We start from the raw sequence: 23,397 nt of genomic DNA, 5'->3' as shown, positions 1-23,397 counted from the left end.
GGTGCTCTGGCAGCAAAGGGACCCTGGGGCCAGCCTCCCTGAGCCCGGCGACTGTCATTCCTGAAGCTGTCTGTTCTGTAAGTTCTTCTGCCAAGTTTCTATGGGAGCAGAGGGATCATTTTCTCCTTTTTCAAAGAGCAGGGTGAGGTGAGGCCTCAAGCTTGCAAGTCCTTTAAAGTCACTTTCAAAAGAAACCTGAGCTGAAAGGCCATGCAGCTGGCAGAGGGTGGTGACTTTCTGAAGCTCTCTCTGGGGTTTTGGGTGGTCAGCTCTCCTAGGCCTCCTAGCACGTGCTTGGAGCCTGTTGCACCACCAGTGCCAAGGGAAGACACTGTCCAGCTGGGCCCATGGGCCCAGGAAAGGCTCCGCCTCTTCCCCCTCCCTCCTGCCACCCAGGAACAGGAAGGGGGTGTAGACTTTCTGCACTGGGCTGGTGACCAGAACCGAACTTGTCCTCCCTGTCCCCAGGCCCTGTCAATCAAACTTGATCCTTGGGGTTTTCTGAGGTAAAATACAAATCAGTGCCAAAATAAGCCACGGTCTGAGAACTTACGTCTGAGTCATGGGATCATTAGTGGCCTGGTTAACCCAAGCTTCTCACGAACAGGTTGGGAGGGGGAACCAGAAAGGACACGGTTGTGCCAAGTCACACAGGAGGAGGTGACTGAGTTGTACCTCAGGGCCCTTTGGACAAAGCACCTCTGCAGGGGTCAGAGTTTGGTGGGCCATTCATAAAGCTCCTGAGGCTACAGGTGTCTGCCAGTCACCGAAAGCCTTCAGAAAGTCTCCAAAGGACCTGAATGAAGGACCAGCACCTGAAAGCTGCAATGGGTGCAGGCCAAGGTCCCTGGAACACCACCACCTCCTCTCAGAGTGCCTCTCGTGACAGTGAGAGCCAAGGAAGCCAGACCACTTGCGTTCTTGCCCCCCACCCCCCCAGGAAAGACCCTCTGGACAAGCCAACTTTTCAAAGTTTTATTCTGATATTTATACAGCTATATTTTACAACACGGTAATGCAGTTTAGACACAGCCAAACCCTGTCTCCGGAGTAGTTATAACACAAGCATGACGCAGAATGGGATGAGACAAACACTCCCAAAGAGAGTTTAGTTAGTGACAACTTCAAGTCCCTGTGTCTGCCTACACTTCAAAGAGGGATGGCACACTCTCGTCCAGCGTTAAAAACTTCCGTGAAAAAAGGCACCGTGAGGACACATCGTACAGGTATATACAAACTGAAAGCTAGAACAAAATTACACATTTCTCCTTCTTCAGCTTTTTTTTGTTCTTTGCATTTTTTTAATACACACTTTGTAAATTGTAAACCTTCACTTGCAAAAAAATACAAATACACTGAGGCATTTTAGACAAAATATTTTCTTACTTATACAGAGGCAATACTTAAAATATTCTCTTAAGTGCTCTTTCTCAATAAAGATTCTCAGATCCGTGTCTGCCTGCAGATACAAAATCGAGCCTTTAACGCGGTTTTATATTTTAATATATCTTTTTAGGTTTATATATATTTATATTATATATATATTTATATATTTACAACTCTGCCATATATTCCTTCACCTTTGGTTAAAAAAATTAAAGCCCTCTCTTTGATAACATACTGAAGTCCTGTCTTTTAAAAGAATGCTCATTTACATACAAAAGAGACATCTGTTCCCACAAAACATATACATTCCTCCTTCTGCAGACTAAGTCAAGTCAGAACCTGTGCATACTCCCCTGTTTTGATCTATAAAATGATTTTGCTTTTTGCGGACGTGGTTTGCCGTACACATAGGAGAAGAAGCAATATTATTTTCTTAACGTTTTATGGCAGTGGGGAAGGGACGCTGCCCCAGCTCCCAGCCCCCAGGTCCCACCCCCCCACCCCACCCCAGCTAGGATTCGCACTAGTGGATGAAAGAGGCACTACATCATGGGATGAACGCTGTAAAGTGTCACAGTACCCTTTGGGTCGATGCTGACAAGGGGCTGGAGAGGGAAGCGTCAACACTCCATGCTTCAGCAGGCTTTGGGGAGCTCCGGAGGCAGGTCGGTGGTCGACACACGGTATTGCACCTTGGTGTTGGTGATGGCGCCATGCTTCTGGCGCAGGTGAAGTCGCAGCTGGCTTTTGTGGCGGAAATGCAGGTTACACTTCTCGCACTGGAGAGGCAGCAGAAGCAGACTGTTAGCTGTCATCAACCCAAGCCCCGGAGAAGGCGAGTCTCCCTGTGAGAGACTCACGAGGCTCTTCGGGTGCCAATTCCCCTAAGCACTGAGGCATTTCTGAATCTCTCTAGGATAAAAAGAATCCCTTTTTCCTTCAGATTCCAGATTTATAGCCTAGCCACGTGGCCATCCTTGCGTATTAACAGCCCTATCACTAAACTTTATAATCAATCTTTCTAGGCCTAGGAGAAAAGTACACAATGAATCTGAATGCATTTAGACAAATGTACTAGACCAGTCTGAATTCATGGATAGTCTAGACTCTAGGATATTTTTATCGTGGTTATATTCCTTGCTGGGACATATCTCTTAGATAAGCCAGAAAAGCATTAGCAAGTAGAGCTGCTTTTTACTTTGATTCAATGAATGCGTGGTAATACTGCTAGTGGAAAAAGTTACTTAAAAGTAAATTGGACTAAATGTAATGGAGTGACTCAGATTTGATCCCGGCTCCACAAACAGGCATTTTTAGGTAAAAACTGGGCAAATCCAAATACAGTACGGACTTTATTACTTTATTACTTGTAACAAATGTATCAAATGTGGAAGATGTCAATAATATGGGAATTTTCTGTATAACCCTTGCAAACTTTGTCTAAATCTAAAACTATTCTAAAATATTAGGTTTTGTAAACTATATTCAGATGCAGAATATGTTTTAAGGTAAAAAGAGAAATAGATTTAGAAAATTAATAAATAAAATGGGCAAGTCAGTGAGTAAAGAGCCCTGGTATTAGGAGACCCTGGTCCGTTGTTTGTATTGCCACCTACTGTTTTGGGTTCTAACCATGCTATTTCTCTGAGTCTTGACTCTCCCTTCTATAAAGGACTGGGTCGATAAATGCTGAAGGTCATTTTTCAACTCTGATATCTTCTGCATCTAAAATTCTAGCAAATCACGATATAGAAGATACTTGTTGCATGCTTATTGTATGCATGAGCTATCCTGAAGTGCTTAATATCACCATTCTATAAGGGAAGTACTATTTTCAGGTTCATTTTATAAATGAGGACATTAAGGCACTACAAGGATAAATAATTCGCCCAAGAACAAACAGCAAGCAAGCAGATATTCACTCAAAGCCTTATAAATAAGTGAACAACTAGATTTTGCAGGGTAACCTCTGAGATGTGGGTGAACCATTCACTCACTATTCTTGTGCTCATTCCCACCTACAGTTATGTGAAAGCAGCCACAGACAATATGTAAACAAATCGGTGTGGCTGTATTCCTGTAATATTTATGTTCACTGAAATTTAAATTGCATATAATAGATAATCTCACAAAATGCTATTTTTTATATTAAAACTCACTTTTAGCTCATAGAATATTAAAAAGCTAACCTGCAGGCCATAATTTCTGCTGTCGGACACAGTTCCAATGGCCTGGTTATAGCACTATGCTCTACAGCTGGCCCTCTCTACTTGCTTAAAGTTGCCTTTCTCTGTTTTTTTCTGTTTTTCTCTTAATAACATCACATTTTCCCGATTCTCCGCTGTAAGGCAGTTCCTTTTCAAACACTTCAGCTGCTCTCCAATGTACCTCTCACTCAGGGTACAGCTGTGCTGTAGGCACCCAGTAAGTATTTGTGGAATGAATGAATGCACGGCCTCTCAATCTGTGCAACCCTGACTGGACTGCTCTCCTAAAGCCAGTGCCTCTGCATTAACGAGACCTAGGCTGAAGTCAAGCAGGCTGTTTGATAATCAGCCCCCGGCCCATCCTGGTCCCCCAAACCTCACTGTGTGCCTGAGATTGGAGCCAACAGTCCTGCTGCTGCCCCAGGCCCCCGCTCCCCGGCCAGCCGCATGAGGCTTACGTACGTGGTAAGGTTTCTCTCCCGTGTGGATTCGCAAGTGGCTCTTCAGAGTCTGAAGGTGCCGGAAGCGGGTCCCACAGATTTCACAGGGATAGGGCTTCTCCCCGGTGTGGATGAGCACATGGGCCCGGAGGTGGGCCACCTACGGAGGAACACAGCATGGAAGGCTCTGCTGGGCTGCAGACCCTCCGCCCGCTCACTGGCAGAGCCCCCAGGCCCGTTCACCACGCTGCTCCGCTCACCTGCACGAATCTGGCTCCGCAGGTTTCGCATTTATAGGGCTTCTCTCCAGAGTGAATCCGAGTGTGGGTTTTCAGGTTGGCTGGCCGGTTAAACTGGGCCCCACAGATGTTGCAACGGTAGGGTTTCTCACCTATTATCAAAAAAATAGAGGAAAAAGGAAAGGCATGTCAACAGGAAAGGTCTCTGATGGATTTCAGGCAAACTCCCACCCTCTGAGGCTGCCTGCGCTTTTCTTCCTCTTAGGAGATGTCTGACAGCAGACAGTCCAGGCATCTGCTCCTGGCTGGCCACCTTCCTCACACACATACTGGCCCCACCTGCAGGGGACCAGGCCCAAGGAATAAGCAGTGGCACGATGGGGAGGAATGAGGCTGGGCATGGGATGAGAGGGGGCAGACTCCAGGGATCCCGGGCTTCAGAACCGGTGCCGTCACCAGGGTCACCTGCCTGCAGGACTTGGGCAAGATACTGCCTTTCTCTGGGCCTCAGTGTCCCTCTCTGGATGTGCGAGGTGAATTCCGATGACTGGGAAGGCTCTTCTGCCCCCTCCATGGGATAAGACTGATGCCACAGCCCACTCACTCAGCAGGGAGATGCACTCAGCCTGCTCTAGTTTCTCCCTTTCAGAACAAACGTGCTTTTCTGCCTGTGGCGACTACAGCTGTATTCCATTTGCAAGTGGGGTGGGCTCTGGGTCTGAGGAGAGGCTCAGGCAGAGGAAACCAACCAGAGACCTGAGCCTTCCTCTATGGAAAGTTTCTGGGATGAGGAGACCCCTGAAAGATCGAAGACAGTAAACTGTGGACAGCAATCAGGTGGTAAGGAGTTACTGGGTAAGGAATGTGAATTGATACGAAACAAGTCCCTGGAAGACATTAAAGGGACTTTCACTTTTTCCTGGCTTTCCAAAAGCACACCACTTAGTCTCTGTCGGCCTCAGTTTCTTCTCCTGTACGACGGGAATAACCCTTCTGACCCCAGCAAAGGCAGAGAAGCAGGACAGAATCTCAGAGGAAAGACAGACTATGGGGAGTGGACAATGCCCTCAGCAAAATGGGACAGGTCTGAGCCTCTCATTTGGGCCAGGGCCGGGCCTGCTCCCTGCCTTACCCAAGCAGGCCCAAGGCCCCATGCTGCTGGCTCTAGGAAGCTCTGGCATCCTCCCCTAAGGACCCTGGAGCACTCAGATGGAGCGGGCCATACCCGTGTGGACGGTCTTGTGGCTGGCGAGGTTGCCCTTGTAGCGGAAGGAGGCCTGGCAGCGGTCACACTTGTAGGGTTTGTCACTGTGGGTCTGCAGCGTGTGCCTCTTGAGCGAGGCTTCCTCAGAGAAGCGGCAGTCACATTCATTGCAGAAGAAGGCCCCGTTCTCTGTCGGGGGGCAGAGGGACACCACTTCAGTATGAGGTAAGGAGGGAGGTCATAAGGCTCCTTCCCCTGGAGCTGCCCTAGTGCCAAGCAGAGCCCCAGAGCTCCCAACTAATGCTCATGGGCTCTCAGAGAAAAGGGCCAATGGAATTTTATATTTTTCTTAGCATTAAGATTCTCATGCATGGAGGAGAAAGGAGGCAGCCTGAACATTAAGGCCGAGAAGAGCAGTGCAAACCAATGATGTTCAGATGGCCTATGCCAGTTTGCCGGAGGCTCAACAGCTTTTCCTTCTCCCAGGACCTCTGAGAGCTCACTTTTCTTATCAGCGCAGAGTTTGTTCACCTTCCAACTCAGAAGCTCTGGGCCAAGGCCCTTGACTTCTCTGAGCCTCTCTGGGCTCTCTGTCTCCAAAGTCAGAGTAATAAATCCCTCCCCTGCCTGCCTCACAGGAACATATTATGTAGCACAAAATAAAACACAAAGCATTACGGGGATGTGAGGTATAGGTCAAATCCTGGTGTACTCTGAGGTCACTGAAGTAGGAGTCAATGAGGAAGACTCCACGGTCATCCTTACACCTATCTGGATTTTATGTCTCCAAAACACTTCTGTGACACTGGGAGACTAAAGATGACAGTGGAAGTAAAAAGAGGCTCAGAGAAAAAGGAACTGGAATGCAGAGCAAGGCACAAGGCTGGGGGACAGAAGGGGACAGTCCCTGCCCCCCCCCCCGACTGAAGATCTGTAATCTGGGGCCAAATCTCTCTGAATAAGCAACTGATTTCTATTTTTTCTTGCTAGAAATATTTGAAAATGGCATGCCATGGTGAATTAACCCTGATGATGTCTGACTGGGCCATAACGCAACAGCCAGTGTGGGAGAAGAGTTAAACCCAAACTGAGGACCACCAACTGTCCAGAACCATTAATTTAACCATTTGGTTCAACTAACTTCACTCAGCTGCCTCCTGCACCCGAGGGACTCACTAGGACCCGCAGAGAATGCCGGAAGGACTGAGGTCAGATGCTTCTCCTCAGAGAACCCAGAGCCTAGCATGGCAGACAGGGCAAGCTCTGGAAGCAAGAGCCAGCTTCCCAGCTGCCTCTGCTTTTTCTTTTGTTTTGATCACACCAGAGTCACTCCAATGCCCCATCCCCGGCTCTGGCCAACCATTTCCTGAGAGGGGAGGAGCAGGGTCACCCACTGGGGATGTTATGTGCCAACGGATTTCTATTCCAGCACTTCTCCCGGTTAGGGAAAGCAACACATATAAAATGGAAACACAAAACCCCGGGCGTTTCCTTCTCCCCGACAAGCAGAGGTGGGGGAAAGGGACTCACCGCAGCTGGAATCCGAGTACTCGGACTGCGTCTCTCCCATCTCCTCGGGGAACGTGGGGCCGGCAGTGTGGAGGCACATCTCTGCGTGCTGTGGGGACTGAGAGCCGCAGGACGTGCACTTGGGGGGGTGCAGGTAGAGCGGCGAGTGGCCCTCACTGCTGCTGCGCGGAGAGCCTGTCAGGGACCTGCGGGCAGGAGGGAAGACAGCCTCAGCACCCCGGCAGGGTGAGCCCACCCACCTCTCCTCCCTGCACCCTTCCCTCTCTGCGTCAGGCAAGCCCAAGGCCCTGGGGCTCCCAGCCACCCTCCAGCCTGCCTCCAAATAGCATCTGCAGGGTCAAACTGGGCCCAAACCCTTCTCTTGGGCCCAGTTTCTTCACCGAGGTACTGCAGCCAACACCTCGCTCAGGATAAGGGAAGCAGGAAGATCCCTGGTCATTATCAAGACCACAGGAAGTGCCTTTGGAATTTGTGGAAGGCTCTTATACCACAGAAGGGAATGATCTCTTGCTGTAAAAACATACTTAAGTGTAACATACTTCCTTACTTAGGCTAATTCATCCGGTAGGCACTGATTGCACTGCTTCAGGAGGCTCAGTGTTTTAGGCAGAAGAACACACGCAGTCCCTGTACCCATCACAAGCTCTAAGCCCAGACCTCTGCCTGGGTAATTGCTGAGCTCAGTCCCTACCAGCCTGTGAAGTCACCTGTTCACGATGTTATTGAGCCGGCTGGCTTGGGGGATGGTGGAGTCTTCCCCGCTGGCACTGAGCTTGGTTGGGGACTGGAGGTCAAGGTTCTCAGGCTCCATGGGTGGCTGGCAGACAGATGGGGCAGTGTAGGCTCTCGGGGAGAGGTGGCCCAGCTCAGCCTGCTCAGGCCCCTCTGGCTTGGCATTCTGGTTGAGACTGTTGAGCACAATGAACTTGTATTTCTTCCAGTTGCAGGCTTTGGGGTCAGTGGGACTCTTGGCTGGAGGGGAACCAGAGGCCTGAAGGATACAGGCATTCTTGCTGCTGCAGGACTCCGTGGGTGAGTTGGGCTGGCAGTCGGATTTCTGCGGGCTCTGGGGACTGACCAGGCCCTTCCGGTTCAGGGGTGCACTGGGGGGCTCAAAATGCAGACCAATCTCATCCTCTGAAGAGGGTCTCTCTTCTTCTTTGCTGGCCTTGTCACAGGAAAAGTATGGGGCATTCCGGGCCGAGGGGGCAGCAGGCTTGGGGCCCTCAGCCACACTGTAGTGCACGTCGCCTCGTGCCTCCTCTGGCACTGCCTCCTTGGGCGAGTAGAGGCTGCTGTGGCACATGCTGGGGGACGCCTCCAGCGCCGGCCGGCTGTACTCACTAGGGACTGGCCTGGCACTATCGCAGGGGAGGGCACGCTCCTTGGGGAAGGGGTTGGCCACAGGCATCCGAGCATCTCGAAGCTCCTCATCAGAAAAGAGGAAGGGGCTGACTGGGAGGTGGCTGTACATGGCGTAGGAGGCTGGTGGTGTGGACAGGCCACCATACAGGCTGGGAGCAAAAGCTCTGCCCTCACACCCAGTGGGGTTCCTCAGTGGCAGGCTGTTCTCCACCACTTCCCGACCCCGATAGGCCATGATGTCTTGGGGCATCAGCATCCGGCTGTTCAGGAACTCTTCACGAGAAGGCTTGATGGCAGAAACCATCTCGGCTTCACTGTGGGAGAAAAACACCGGGCACAAAATCAGCACCATTAAGCAAATGACCTCCCACTGACACTGTTGTGTAATCACATCTGTGCCTGAGTCAGGGAGAAGTAGGGGATGTGGCTCTGGACTAGGAAACGCAAATAGAAGACACAAACATCTACCCTACAGTGGGGGGGAACTGAGGCCTAGGGAAGGGAGTAAGTTATCCAATCTGTGCTGATGAGACATGGTTTTTGAGTTTAAGGTACATCTATGCTCATGTCTGTGAACCTGTAACTCTTCTGATGTTACAGAATTCAAGGGCTTTCAGACCCCTTATCTTACTCAGTTCATGCGTGCAAAATCCTGCAAGGAAGGAAAGGCAGGAATTTTACACACATAGAAACAAGGAGGGAAGAATTTACACAGTATACTTTCAGAGGGTCATAAACAAACTAGTTCCCTATTAAAGAAAGAACCTGCCCCATATGTTAGACAGCTTTGTGGGGAAGTTTATGATGGAGAACAGGCAGGAAATGCCAGTGCAAGAAGCCCTGGTCTGCAAACCCTCCTGTGCTATTTAGTAGCTGTGGGACCCGGAGCGTGTTACTTAACCATTCTCAGCACAGGCCTGACCTGTAGAAAGTACCCATAAATGACAGCCACAATGACCTCACTACCATTATCATCCACAGGAGACAAAAGACTCTGCGTGTAGACACTTGAAGGGACATTATTATGTGGGGGAAAAAATAGGCCAGCTCAACAGGCTCACAGTTAACAGAGCTAGAACGGGGGAGCAAAAGTTAAGGGAGGCAGATTTTAACCTGCGACAAAGAGGAGCTTTCCGACTCTCCAAGGGCGCTGTGCATCCCTGGGAACACTGAGTTCTGGACTCAGATCAAACTAGGCTGGAAAACCCTTCTGTGGAGTAAGGGTGCACGCTCCCCAGGGCAGCTGGGTCAAATGGTTCAGAAGAAATTAAGCCCCCAATCTCTGTTCCACTCAGCAAAGCTCTTCACTTCTTTGTACTTGAGGTTCCTCACCTTCCAACGAGGATTATGTCTTACCTTCCCTTGGGTAGGAGCTTGGACCCAGTGAACCCAATTTAATTCCCTATGTGTCCTCCCTAAGTAGCAGCTGGGACGTAAAAGATGAGTAAGGCAGCCCCAGAGTGTGGTAGGGAACTAAGGACTAAGGTACGTGTATAAATAGTTGTGACAGAAATCTAAATGAGAACTAAAATATATATGCAGATAGTAAAAGAGAAAAACGGTGTAAGAACAAGCAGAGTGCTTCAGACCACAGAGGGAGAGCTGACAGAGGAAAAGTGGTAATCAGAAAAACATGGAGGAGCAAGTATCCAACCTTGGTCTTGCAGGATGGAAGAGAAGAAAAGGCATATTAAATGATTTGAAGGGAACAAAGGGGGCAATGCACAGGACATATCTCGACAGCTGTGGGGGAGTTAAGTCTGCCTAGAAGGCAAGAGTTAAGAAGGGCAGAAGTGTGCAATAATAGTGGAATGTAGGCTGTGGCATAGCATGGAGAACTGTGTTTTTGCACATGCAAGAGGTATCAAGGCTTCTGCCTAGGTGGCAGCTTACCTGGCCTTGATAAACTTCCGGCAAGTGTCCACGACGTGCTCCATCTGCAGGTACATAGCGGTAGCCATTACAGCCATGATGTTGCCTTCCCGCAGGTTGAGCCGAGATGTGTACATGAAGTCCAGGAGGATGCAGAACCCCTCGGGGTTGATCTCGGGATCCAGATTGATCACACTGAGGTTGCACTTCAGCTGGTCTGTGAAAATGCTGTAGAACAGGCCGCTGTAAAACAAACACATGATCCGCTCTTGTGGACATGGTAAATCTGTGATCATCCATAGCTACTCAGTTCGTGTCCCAGGGCTTCACTGCAGCACTTTCACAGCAATTAGTAGTAACTTGCATTTATGGAGCACATACCAAATGCCAGGAATTCCGTAAGTCTTTTGCGTATGTCATTATCCTGTGTTCCTGTAAGGTGGGCGCTACCGCTCTCTGCCTTTTTGTGTGGGACAACTAAGATCTCAGAGGCTAAGTAATAGGCTCAAAGTCACAGAGCTTGTTTTCATTTTAGTCTTCACTGCGTGGATTGGCAGAGTTAAATTTAGTACACATTCGCAGTAACTATTCTTAGTCTGTATCTTTGGTGTAAGTATTTCCCTTCTTGTTGTACTGCATTATCTTTCATTTTAAAAAATCTATTTTTTAGGAGTCAGTTGGATATAGATGTCAAATAAATAAAATGCCTAGAACTACACTTTACCACTTTTCTCCAAGTCCACAGACAATCAGAAGAAGGTCAATTATTCCCAGCAGATTCCAGTAGAAACCTCAAGCCAGGTACCAAGCTTTCGAGTGGAGACACCTGGTACTCAGCTGAAGAAGGTACTGAACTGAAAGCTAAAATTCTAGGTCGTCCTCTCATCTGTACCCCTTCTAGATGGGTTACTAAGATGAGGTGGACTTTCACCAATAAATAGCTGTACAACCCTGGCTAAGACCCTTAACTTCTCTGCATCTTGGTTTCCTTACCTGCAGATAAGCAGGAATAATAGCGCCTGCCTTACAGGCTTGTGGCAATAATGAAAATGTTACAGGGATAGAAGGATGCCTGGGCCGAACTGAGCACTCGCCAAACATTAGCTATTATTTTTATATCCCTGCAATCCTCCATTCTCTCCATTACTTAAAAGAAAGTATTCATAAAAGTTGGATAAGTTTTTCAACCACAATAGGGATCTCTTGATCTACATCATTCTACCTGTACCTTGCTTTTGTCATCTGTAAAACGGAGATATAGTGCACCTACAGCAAAGAAAGCTACCAGGAAGGTGTAGGGAGACGATTTAACATAATGTTGCTCTGAAAACTTGAACGACTTGTCAAATATGAAAAATTAACTTTCTCTAACTCCTAATGTATTCTGAACACCCATGGAGATACAGTTACAGTATAAAATATATATAGTTACAGCATGAAAGAGCAAGAAATCTCAGATTAATGTGCTTACTCTAGTTCAAGATTCTTTTTTTCTTTTTTCTTTCTTTCTTTTTTTTTTTTACTGGCCAACTGAAGTCATTCTCCCTGTTTGTCCCAAACACATTCTTTCTTGAGGCGGTCTATGATCTCTTCCCCTGTCCTGCCCACAGAATAGAAACTCTTTTCCTTTCTAAAAGTGTATTCAGTCATTAGCTTCCTGGGAGTTACAAAGCCAGACCATGGTGGGCTTCGATCTGGAGACAGAGGGACATCACCCCAGACGTAGTAGAAGGCCTGCCTGTTCCACTCACTGGCTGCCAGCACCTTTGTTCTCGTGTTAGTAGTTACCCTTCCTTCCTTTGCAGACCCTCACCTGCAGGCCATAAGCACTGTCTTATGCGCTCTAAACTGTTCACGGCCAACCACAATGACAACATCAGTCAAGATGTCGCGGCTCCGGAGGCGATTAAGGTTGAGAAGAACATCACTGGCATGGCGGGTGAACTGGATACAGCTGTCAGCCGGTGAGGCCATCTTGTCTTCACCTGAACAAAAGAAGTCAAAATCCTATTAGTCCTCAGGAACTGTCCTTACCAGGGGGACCAGGCAGGTAGCTTAGCCTGATAAGGTATGGCAGCAATTCAGGTCACGTGTGTTTGATTGTTGAAAAACTCATAACCTATCTCTGGGTATTACTTTTCAGAGCTATAAAATATAGGGAGCTCTGTTGGGGAAAGGGGAAGGGAAAGATTCTGTGGAATGTTTTTCCCACATACTAAATACTCTGCCAAGCACCGAGAGCCAGTGAGTGTGCTTCGATGGAGAGAAACTTCATTTTGAGGGCTACCAGGCTAGCTCTGCCTTTGGCCAGCTGCGTGGCTTGGGCCAGGTTATTTACTCTTTCCAGGCTTTGGTTTGGTTATAGCTATACTTGTTGTTTTAAAAGTTAGAGATAGATGCCTAGACTATAGTAGGTTCTCCCCCCAAAATTATAGCTATTTTCATCGAAATCTAATTTCATTATCCCAGCCACACTCCGACTCTCTCCGTCATTGGGGCTGCAGAGTTGTTTTGCTTTGTACTTGAAATACCTGGCACCAGTACATCCTTAAGGCATGGTAGCAGCAAAGTTAGTCTGAATAAAGAAATGAGTCAGGGAATAACTGAGCATAAAACAGTGTTAAAATAGTGTGCAGGGAAAAGGGGACAGGGCTGGAAGAAATATAGAGGGACTTGTTTATCTTTGTCTCTTCAAACAAAAGATGTCAAAGTTCACAGAAATGCATGCATTAGCAAAATTAAAAAGGAACAGTTTGTCCACAAAATTTTAAAGCATATAATTACATCTACTTACCCAATGCCTTGCTTCACAGTGCAAAACTTTGCTTAAAAACTGCAAAGAAGAAACAGAAATTGATTTAATGAATGTAAGATTGTCCACTATAGTCTTATTTTAAGACACACGTATTTCGTTTTGCTTTGATAGTTGCAGCCTGCCAGCTGGTGCGGTTTCACCACAAGCTAGCAAACATATTCCAGTTCTGCTCTTACAGAAACAACAAGCACCCAAAGCTATGTGATATTAATGTCTTCACCCAGAGTACTGGCAATACTATTGCGCACATTAATTACATGGACATACAGATTTCCTTTCTCAAGGTAAAATGTTTATACCATCCAAAGGCCACTTGAGTTTCTGGGAAAGAAACAATAAGAAAAGTATTCCTTTCAATATCAATGATAATGATCCTTCAGAGGTTAAAAACACTGGACACTACTCAAAACCTGCTAAAATGTTATCTTTCGAGTCTTAGAATGATTCTACAAGGCTGATAGACTCAGTATCTTCGTCCTTATTTCACTAGTGACGAAACTGACCCAGGGGTTCAAGTAGCTTGCCTAGGACAAACAAGTAGGCAGTATTTCCTGACTCTCTGGAACACTTGAAGACAGAATACAGAGTCTACAGAATACAACCTGGGATGGCATGTCTTCACATTCCCGGGGTATCTTTGCCCTCTTTTTCAGAGTTTCCTCTCCCTTCCCTCCCGGGTCTATGACCAGTCAGAGTGCTACAGCTTCCCAGTTTGTGCTTCTGCCTCCTGGTGAAAGATTTAACTGTGCGGTTTAGCTGAGAACTAACTGGCCGGGGAGCACTAAACCTTAAAGAGATTTAATGAAATGTGTACTCTTTTCAAATTGGTTTCTCCAAAACAAAAAGCATGCAAGGCATAGGTGTAAGACTCCCGTTTATGATCGAATGTGAGCTGTAAAGGAAAACCATATCATATCGGAACTCTCTTGCCCCATTTGAAAAAGCATAGCTCTTTAGAGCTATTTTCCTGGGAAAAGGGCCTGAGGCCAGCGAGGTCATGTCGGGTCCTGTAGATGGTTGACGGCGGGGCCCTAGGTCTCCTAGCTCAAATTCCTGTCCTCTATCCAAATTGGCCTACGTGCTGTGGAACACACAAGGCAGCACCCTGAGGTGGGTGAATCTCATTTTTAAGTTCCTTCCCCCACACAGATACTTTGCTCCATTCCAGGATGCTGAGTCTTACCCAGTGTACACTCTAAAATGAGGTTTCCTTGAGTCTGTAACCAGACACACCAACATTTCTCTGTGGTTCCAAATGCCAGTCACTCAATCTCATGGGCTTCAAGGTTAGGGTGTGTATGTGAGTGAATCAGGATGGGGGAAGGACACACAGGAAGGCAGAGGACAGAAAAAGAAGCTATTTCCTCCTCTCCCCATCCTAACTCAAGATGGGCAAAGAGAGAGACACTAACGTGGTCCTAGCCAGAGTTCCTCGGTCATCTCCTTGGAAAAAGAAAGTTGAAGACACATGAAGTTTATTTAGCAATTCCTCTTCCTTCATGGAAGAGGTCCTCAAACATTTCTGGAATACTCGGGCTGTCCTTCAAACAGCTTTCAACCGCCAGCTGTTTTGTGGATTTCCAGTCCCAGACTTTGGGAACCACAGGAAGCCGAGATTTGCCATTTCACCATGACAAGTGGCAATGACTCATTCCAGATGCCGATTGAAACAAACAAAACAGTTCCCCCGTGTCCACTGCTAGCTCAGACTTGGGTTTTTCACTTTAAGCCTTTGCTTGGCCTGAACAAAAGGAAATGCAGCACAGTGGGCTGCATCCTTATGAAGTTCACGACTTTGTAAATTCCCTTTAGGTGTTGCAGATGTGGAAGCACCCCTGGAATTTGGTTTGGGCTTTTTCTTTTACAGATCACTGGCCTTTCTCACCCGTGACTGTATCTTGATAACAGCCCCGGTTTACTGTAGAGGAAACTGGGAATAAACTTCACCCAAGATTTCAAAGCCAATCCTCTAAGACAAACCTCGTTGTCTCCGGGCAGCAGCCACACCGATGCCACACACAAGACTCAGCCCATAGAAACAACCACCACGAGAAAAGAGCCATCCCCGGAACTACAAACTGCAGTGGTCAGGCTTGGACACGACTCCCCCGCCCCCACCAAGGAAGAGCTAAAGCGGTCTAGTGGAGTTCCACACCCTTTCCTCCTCCATCGAGCTTTCCTTGGGTATATACCATTAAAGGAGCTCCTCACGGGAGAAGAAAAAGGGGAGTCTCCCCGCCTCTCCAAAATAGGCAAAGAGAGAAAACAGCAGAAGTGGAAAGGAGCGAGGCCAGAGCAGAGAGGCGAGACTACGAGCAAGCAAGCCGTCCTTCTCCTCCCTCCTCCCCTGGGCTGGGACCAGGCAGCGCTCTGCGCCTGCTCGCTCCTCACGGCCACGGCCCGGACGCAGCGCGCAGATTCGCCCACCCCAACGCACCGTACCTGTCTTCCAGGCACCGCCCACCCCCGGGCGCTCGGCGGGCACCGCAGGCACCGCAGCCCAGCCGCCTCACAGCCCCCGAAGGCGCGGCGAAGGCCGGGTGGTACGACCGTGGCAGCCCTTAATTTAGCTGCCCTCAAATAAAGGTTGTCCTGCACTCCGGCAGCTAACATTGTGTGCCCCCCTCCCCGACGCCGTCAAGGCAGGGGCAGTGAGGGGGACGGCACAGCCCTCTCATTCCCGGAACGGAGTCGATCTCGGCTCAGCGGATTTCACAGAACACTCTCTGCCTAGCGCCCGCTCCAGCGAGAAGCAACTTTCCAGGAAGCCGGCGGCCCGACGGCAGCCAGGACCGCTGCCTGCCGCGGCGCGGGCCCCGGGGGTTCACCGGGAGAGGGCAGGCTCTCGGGGAATTTGGTCCCCTTTCCCCTCGATCACTCGGCCCGCGAGGGCCAGGATCGGGGCTCCGGGTTCACCTAGTGCGCTCCCCTCCCCTCAGGCGCACACACAAGCAATTTATAGACGGGGAAGTCAGAGTTAGTAGCAGAGCCTAATATAGAACCCCGGAGTTTGGATGCGATCCGAGGCTCAGTCAAGGACCGGGTTGCCCAACTCTGGGTTTGCCGGGTGCCTCCTCTCCCTCCTCTCTCCTCTCTCCTCTCTCATCCTTTGCTACCCTCTCCCTCGCTCTTCAAGGCGATGGGTTAGGCTAGACGTCAAGGTCAGAGCTGGAATTCCTGAGGCTCAGCTCTCCGTCCCGTGCAACGCGGCCGAGTCGGAGCAAAACTAAACCGAAAGCCCCTTCCGCCTACGTCGGCAAAACCGGAGAACCCAGATCGGCTCGGTTTCCGCCCAAAGTCTTTAGAATCCGAGCTACCAGGCGGAACCTGGCCAGGTCTCGGTATTTCTGAATCCTATTTCCTGGAAACCGTAGAGATAGGGTTCTGACTCGGGAGGGGCCGGGGCGCCGACCCCAGCGCGCGCGCGTGCGCACTGGCGCGCTCCGAAGTTACACGGCCTTTCCCAGGAATGAAACTCCTGAGTGCCAATTCCCAGCTCCAGGAGACGATGGGGGGGTGGGGGTGGGGGGTCTAAGAGCGGGACAGTCTCAGCTTCAGAGGCCTCAGTCCAGTCCTAAAACTAGGGGGTGACGCACGCACGGCGCCGCGCACCCCTTCTGCAGCGGAGGCGGGGTCAGGGTTTGTTCTCAAAGGCTGGGGCTTCGGGCCACGAAATGCTGTTTTGTGGCTTTCTCATCCCTCCTCCCGGTAGGATAAAGGCGGAAAAGGAGGCTGAGATTCTAATACGGGACAGGGGTGACACTCGGGGCAGTTAAAATGAAGTAAAAGGCACTTATTGTAAATTAGGCAACCCGCGGTTGGGGAGCGCAAACCTAAGTGTGTTTTTACCACTGCCTAACACTAGAGAGAGCCGTGCATCAAGGCCTGAAACCCGCAATTCCCCTTTCGCCCCGCCCCTGCTCCTCATTGACCTAGTTTGGCGGCAGTCTCCCGATTTGGAGAACGGCTTTACCCCTTCCCCCTCTCCTCTCTCTTCAGGCCGGCCATCCGATTATAGGTGCAATCTAATAACTCCGAAATCTCGCTGAGAAGTCCGAAGGGGCATCTGAAACCAAAGCACTCCTCAGGGGCAGGGGCAGGACTTTTAACAAGGCTGGGGCTGCCGCAGTGAACGGGCATCCATCCGGGCGCCTGCCGGGCCGTCCTAGGGTCCGGCACCCCGCTCTGGCGGTGAGGGTGAGGGCCAGCCCGCGGGGTGGAAAGGGGACACTCTTCGTGCTTTTGGCTAGAGGCTGGAGGAGGCGACAGTAGATAAAACGCGTTTGATAGCACGATGGCCTCAGCAACTGCCTTGGGTAACCGAGGTGTTCGAGGACATCGTGTCCTGACTTTCATTTCTATCACGGATCCTGTCAACAGCGCTGCTCTCGCAAGCCTGTAAGCTTCTAGGAAATGCAATAAAATAGAGGAATGTGTTTTATCACACAGATCTGAGGAGGACCAGCGAAGGGACGATCCCCGGACGCCCAGAAGGCCGGAAGACACTGCCAGAAAACAACATCCCCAGACACTTCTCTCCGGGCCTTGCGGATTGGACTGGGCTCGGCTTCTGCAAAAAAGGCTGGCGGGGGAGGAGAGAGGCATGATCTCCCCAAGCAAACAATGCCTTTTAAAATCTGATCTGGACCGAAATCAGGCAAAGTCTTAATTCACGTTAATGAAGATGGAAGGCACTAATTGTCCTTGGAAAGCGATGAGTCAACCTCACCGCACTTCAAACGCGTCCCCAAATTTGTTTCCAACACGGACAGAGGCGCATTTCTCTGACGTCCTCCGACAGCTCCCGCAGTGGGAGAGGCAGAACTGGATTCCGGCGGACTGGGGCGCCGAGAGCGCTGCATCCCTGCCGGGTGAGCGCGCCGGCCGCCGCTAGAGGTCGCCAGCACGCGGACGCGCGTCTGCCGTCTGCAAAGAGCTCTGAGTATGAAAACTTTACTGAGATGTGGCACAAATTCTGGAGGATTATCCTCTGCCTATCCATGTGACGCTCCTGCTGCTCCGCTCACACAATAGATGCCCACACTAGGCTTCTCGTCAGGCCCCTGAGCACAGGACAGAGGGAATTTTCGGAACCAAATGTGAGGCTCAGGATCAGTGTTATGCCCTGCCACAACTCTTAGGCACCTCGGAGCTTGGAGACACCCCACTCCTCAGCACCACCGTAAGCCTTTCATGTCTGTTACCAAAAATCTTGGGCTAATCTTTCTAAACAAATTTCTCCAAAACTGCTTGGAGCTCTTTTCCAGTATGCACTGGTCACTATGGTAACCTAAGAGGTTAAAAATCGGAGCTAGGACTGCTGCTTCTTTCTCTTGGAGACTTAAAGGAGCAGATATAAACTCGCGTTTGGCCATAAGTCATTTGCAAGTTTATAACCTGGTTCTGGCTAGGGCACTAGCAGCACTAACATGCCCCCTAATCGTTCCTGTTTCCTCAACTGCAAAAGAGTTTAAGTCCTAAAGACCCTGGGCTTTGGATGGCATCCTTCGACCACTATCCTAAGGCTGGGGGCACGGCGACAGGTACAAGATATTCTCAAAGAGGGCTGTTGTTTCTCTTAGCTGAGACAGCTGGGGATTGCTGAGCAACTGCGTGCGGGGGCAGGCATCCAGGACCTTTCAAATTTTCATCCGTCTCGTCCAAACTTTGGTGGTTGGATGCCATCCCAAAGTCTGATGAGTAGAAGGGGAGACCCAGAGGTGAAAAGATCCGGCCCACCCCAGACCGGGATCTTGACCACGACCCACCACTAGGTGGCAGACTCAGTCCGTCCGAGAATCAACGCCTGGCCAGAGCCTCCGCACCCGAACCCCAGCTTTTTTCATCTTCTGTGTTGGGGTGGGGGCGGGGTTGCTTCCCAAACCAAAGCTTGAAAACATTTACTTTAGTGGATAGCAGTCCCTTCTTCCCGGTGCTCACGTCTCTGGTCTCTGGCAACCACAACGCAGTATCTGGAGCTGCCTTCATGTATTTTACGGGATTTTTTGTTGTTTTTCCTCTCAAGAGCTGAAGGTAGAGGTAAGAGAAAGCGTGCACTTGTCTTCAAAAAGCAGAACAACAGCACTGGAAGGTATGAGAGGAGATTTTTTGCCAGACATTGGTTGGCTGGCAAAAGAAGAAAAAAAAAGTCGGGAATGAACTCTTGGTCCCCACGGAAGAAAGCAGCGCGGGCCGGGGAGGGGGGGCAAGAACCGAGTCCCACCCGGACTGACTGCGCCCGCCACGGCGCAGGGCTGCAGGACCGGGAGGGTCTTGCGGAGGCCGCTGGCTCGGGCTCAGGCCGGGAGGGTTGGCAGCGGCATCAGCTCCGGCTTCCGCGGGGGCGCGGAGAACCCGACTGCTCGGCCCCTGCGCAGCACGCGCGGGCCCACTTGTTGCGCAGTGCAGGAAAACCCGGCACGCACTGCGCTCTCCTGACTCCCAGGGAGGTGCAGGCCATGCGCTGTATGCCGTCCACAGACCTGACCCCCACCACCGCGGAAGGTGAAATTACTGCACTTCCAGCCAGGACTTTTTTTTTTTTTTAGACACCAAAACATTCCTCCTTATCTCAAAGTCAGACAGCGGCAGTATCCAGAAGCCCAGAGAAGTCAAGTCCAAAGGGAAGGGTGCTACCACGACCTGGAGAACTGTCTACTCAAGTCCAAGGGGCACCGCATCTTGCGCCCCTGCCCCTAAAGCATGGGACCTGCGTTGCCTACTGTGACACCATCCCTAGCTGGAAGGCAACGTTTTCTTCCCTCTTGGAGAGATCAACTGCGAAGTATTTCTTTTAAAAGTTGGTTTTATCTCCCCTAGATTTAAGAAAAAAATTTTCCCCGGGGGAAAAATGTCTCATTAAGGTCATTACACAGTTATTTTTCAAATATTTAACTTTTTCCAATAGTTTCACTCACCGAGGGGTGGCGCTGCCGCACCACCTCCTCTGAAACTCCTAATGGTTTTTTGCACAGCAAAGTGGGTTGTGAGTGTGGCTACTCAGCAGGAGATAGAGGGAAGGAAGGATTTTGACATCTAGTCATGGCTACCATTTACTCAACTCAAGAACTCTTCAAGGACTCAGCAAATGACAGCTCAAGAATTGAAGAGTTCCATCCCTGTCCACCAAACCCAGAATAAATTAGACAGTCTTTTCAAGAAAGCATTAGAGATTACAAAACCCTTCAAAACTGAGCAAGAGAAGAAAAGACAATTGGAGAATTCCTGCTTTGTCTGGCTGTCTCCTCCTTTAAATCACCTATTTTACAGAACAGCATCTGGCTTTATTGTCACTATCAACAGAATCTTAAAATCAGCCAGTGCTCAAGCCTACAGTATTGGAAAGTCTTCCAAATAGGATACTAGAAACTTCTATTTATAAACTTGTGGGGGGGGGTTCCCATCTACAGGTTTCTATTTTGGCCTAAAGACTCAATTATAGTTATTTTAGCAAGAGAATATCCAACTCCTGGTGCTCTCTCTCCATTTCCTCCTCCCCTAGAGACAAACAGCATTTCTTCTTTTTTTGAAAAACAGCATATATTTTAAAGCAAAAATGGGATTTCACCTTGCTCTTTTGAGCTCATATTTGCTACCTCCAGGAATAGCATGTGGACGAAGGCCAGATGAACTTCAATTTGGGCTGCAGATTTACGAGGTTCTGTTTCAGTGCCAAAGGCTCTTGGTAGTAAATAGTGAGCAAAATAGATACCTGTCTCTTGACAGATTCATTCTCTCTCCCTCTTTCTCTCTCTCTCTCTCTCCCTCCCTCCTTCCCTCCCTCCCTCCCTGCCTCTCCTATTATTTATGAAAACCGCACACACCTTGCAAAGAAAAAGGGAAACTGGCTGTCTCTGTAGAGGAAGCCAGTGGCATTACTCAGAGCCACAAACTGTATTTCTAAACAGCCCTTTCTCTGGTTTCGTCTCTCCTGCTCCACTTTTCTTTCTTTTCTGGACAGTGAAAAAACCTACCTACTGACATTCACTTAGAATTTTTTGTGAAGTAAAGCATCATAGGATTTCCCTCCTGGAAACTATAAACTGATTGAAACACAACAACAACAACAACGACAACGACAACCACCATAAAAGATGACATGGCTTTCCTAGGAGAGATGACGGGTCTGGGAGGTGGTCAGACAGCTTTCAACACCAGGTCTGGGGTCATCCTCCCAGCTCAACTGTCAGGATCTCCACTATGCCCACCACTAAGTCTTATCCTTTGTGGTAGGGGGCACAACATAGAAGATCTTTTTACAAAAATCTGTTGGGTTATGTTCTTGTTTTCCATGGGGGAGTTTTAAAACTCATTATTGCAACACGAGTTCCATTTTTCTTTCGCCAGCGTTCCAATAACATGCTAGCATAAAGGTAACGAGGCCCATCGTTCTCCAAGACATTTACAGTACCTAGGTCACTACCTCCGGGACTGGAGTGGCCCCTCGCTCCCCCCGGCTCCAGCGCAGCCGATTTCAGAAGCTCCAACTCGCTACCCACTCCCGCCCTGGGCCGCCGCCGCCGCTGCCTTCCCCCACTTCTACTCCCTCGAGGGGAGCTACAGGTTGCAAATCCAACCAACCTCGCAATCTTTTCTTTTCCTCTTTTGCAAAATCACTCGCAGGGCTCTCCCTTTCCCTCACCCACTCCTCCCGCGCCGGGTCCCCCAGTCTGAGCCACCCAGTCCCCTTCTCTCCTCCCGGGTCTTGTACAGTAAGGCCCCGCGGCTTGGGGCTCTGTTTGTCTTTCCCTTCGCCCGGTGCAAGGACCCTGAGAATCCGAAGCCTGGAGTCCGCTATTCTCAGGCCCACAGTTTGCCTTTTTTTTTTTTTTTTTTAACAGACCTTGCACCATGGGAAAAATAAAATAAAATTTAGGAAAGGGAGGGAACAACCACGGAGAGCCAACACGGTCACGCAGCGCCCAAAATACAAACACCGCCGCTGCCAGCAATCCCGCCAGCTTCTCCCTCTCCTGGGCTGTCCTGTCAAGGTTCCCCGGGTCCCTGCAAGCCGAAAGGCGCCGCAGGTGCAGCCGCGCACCCCTTTCCCGCCCCCACACCCCCAAATCCCTGTCCCGCCACCAGCCTCTCTGCATGGGTTAGGCAGAGGGAGCGTGCGGGGCGCCCAGAATCCCTCGACTACAACGAAGAAAGAATCATTTTCAAAAAGTATTCAACACTCCCCCCATCCAAGCTAAAAACCTCCCCAAAACACAAAAGGAAGGGAACACCAAAAACATTCGTCTCTCATTTAGGAAGATCACGGCTCTGAAAGGAAAAGAGTAGACACAGTACTTCATCTGGGTTTATGACCAAAAAGGAAACAAACAAACAAACAAACAAACAAACAAAAAACACCAGCGGAGCTCGGTTGCATTTTTCCTTCCAAATCTCAGCTCGGCTGGAAGACAGGGAATCTAAGGGACCAAGGCCGGGGGAAGGGAGCCACCCCGGCGAGCCAGCAATTGAGCGGGCAGCCTCGCGGAGTTGCCCAGGAGGACCGGATCAGGGAAGGAAGGAGAGGCCGGGAGAGAAGGGAGGGAGGAAAGGGGAGACGGCAGCCGGGGAGCAAGGAAGGCGGTTTGCAAGCGAGCAGAGAGGGAAAGAACAGCCGCACGAATCCAGCGCGATCGCAAGCCATACGCAAGCAGCAGCAGAAAGCGAGCGCGCGTCCTCTCCGCGGTCCGAGGCCAGACAGCCCCCAGACTGGCCCGGATCACCCCTTAAACACTGCCTCGTCCTCTCCGCTCCGGCCGCCCTCTAACTCCCCTCCTTCTCTCCTCCACCTCCTTTTCAAAAACCAAAACAATCTAAGGGAGGGTGGCAAAAGCCTCCCCAAACCGGCCGATTCACTCAAAGACAACAAAAATAATACTAATAAATATATATAAATCTATGTCCTAGAGTGGGAGAGACGTGGGACTAATCTTCGGCATTTATTTTAACACCTGACAGCTAGAATAAATAAATATATACATTTATATCAATAGATACATATAGGAAACTTGGAGCCAAAGCATTTGGCAAAAGCGGAAAAAAAAAGAATTAAAAGGTAAAATAATGATCATGAGCAGCGGCGGCGACAGCAGCGGCAACGGCGGCGACGGCAGCGGCAGCGGCGGCGGCAGCAACAGCAATAATCACCTGGTGTCCGGCCTTTCCTAGAAACTTCTTGCATCACCACTTCTAAGAACCCCAGTTCTAAGAATCAACAGAGCTCAATTCTCGGAATTTGAGCTGCAGACTTTACCACTGCTACGTAGCAGGGGAGGACTCTGTGTCAGCTCCCCGCAGTTTTTACCTTCCTTGGCCCATAAAATTCCTCCAAGCCACAATATTT

At 49.7% G+C, this 23,397-nt stretch overlaps 1 protein-coding gene and 1 long non-coding RNA gene across 9 annotated transcripts; one reads left to right on the top strand and one right to left on the bottom strand.

The window, feature by feature from the left end:
• Positions 1–961: 961 nt before the first annotated feature.
• Positions 962–23,352, bottom strand: Bcl6 (BCL6 transcription repressor). 8 transcript variants are annotated; one of them, XM_021255811.2, is made up of 11 exons: positions 15,251–15,414; positions 14,242–14,501; positions 13,038–13,076; positions 12,057–12,228; positions 10,265–10,486; positions 7,714–8,685; positions 7,007–7,191; positions 5,498–5,665; positions 4,294–4,424; positions 4,056–4,193; positions 962–2,165 (listed from the first exon to the last, which is right to left on the bottom strand). In XM_021255811.2, exons 4-11 carry the CDS (start codon positions 12,215–12,217, stop codon positions 2,022–2,024), a joined length of 2,121 nt encoding a protein of 706 aa, XP_021111470.1. In that variant the 5' UTR covers positions 12,218–12,228; positions 13,038–13,076; positions 14,242–14,501; positions 15,251–15,414; the 3' UTR covers positions 962–2,021. The 8 variants fall into 8 exon arrangements, with proteins under 8 accessions (XP_021111470.1, XP_004834856.1, XP_004834859.1 ...); XM_004834799.4 differs by lacking the exon at positions 15,251–15,414 and adding an exon at positions 15,039–15,218; XM_004834802.4 differs by lacking the exons at positions 14,242–14,501; positions 15,251–15,414 and adding an exon at positions 23,202–23,352.
• Positions 7,850–15,112, top strand: LOC106009376 (uncharacterized). Its single transcript, XR_001183443.3, has 4 exons — positions 7,850–8,038; positions 10,982–11,089; positions 12,049–12,207; positions 14,926–15,112. It is a non-coding gene; the product is annotated as an uncharacterized LOC106009376 (long non-coding RNA).
• Positions 23,353–23,397: the final 45 nt, after the last annotated feature.

This window comes from Heterocephalus glaber, unplaced genomic scaffold (assembly GCF_053883595.1).
Source record: "Heterocephalus glaber isolate CG9 unplaced genomic scaffold, H.glaber_assembly_v1.0 deba00001504, whole genome shotgun sequence".
Taxonomy (NCBI): Eukaryota; Metazoa; Chordata; class Mammalia; order Rodentia; family Bathyergidae; genus Heterocephalus; species Heterocephalus glaber.
The sequence above is the reverse complement of the archived record's forward strand: the minus strand, read 5'-3'. Positions and strand labels throughout refer to the sequence as shown.

Coding starts and splice junctions, on each gene's coding strand:
- Bcl6 (XM_004834802.4), bottom strand. CDS start 12,217: ATGGCCTCACCGGCTGACAGCTGTATCCAGTTCACCCGCCATGCCAGT. Junction 8,686..10,264: donor CGGAAGTTTATCAAGGCCAG/GTAAGCTGCCAC, acceptor TTTCTCCCACAG/TGAAGCCGAGATGGTTTCTG. Junction 5,666..7,006: donor GTACTCGGATTCCAGCTGCG/GTGAGTCCCTTT, acceptor GCCCCCCGACAG/AGAACGGGGCCTTCTTCTGC.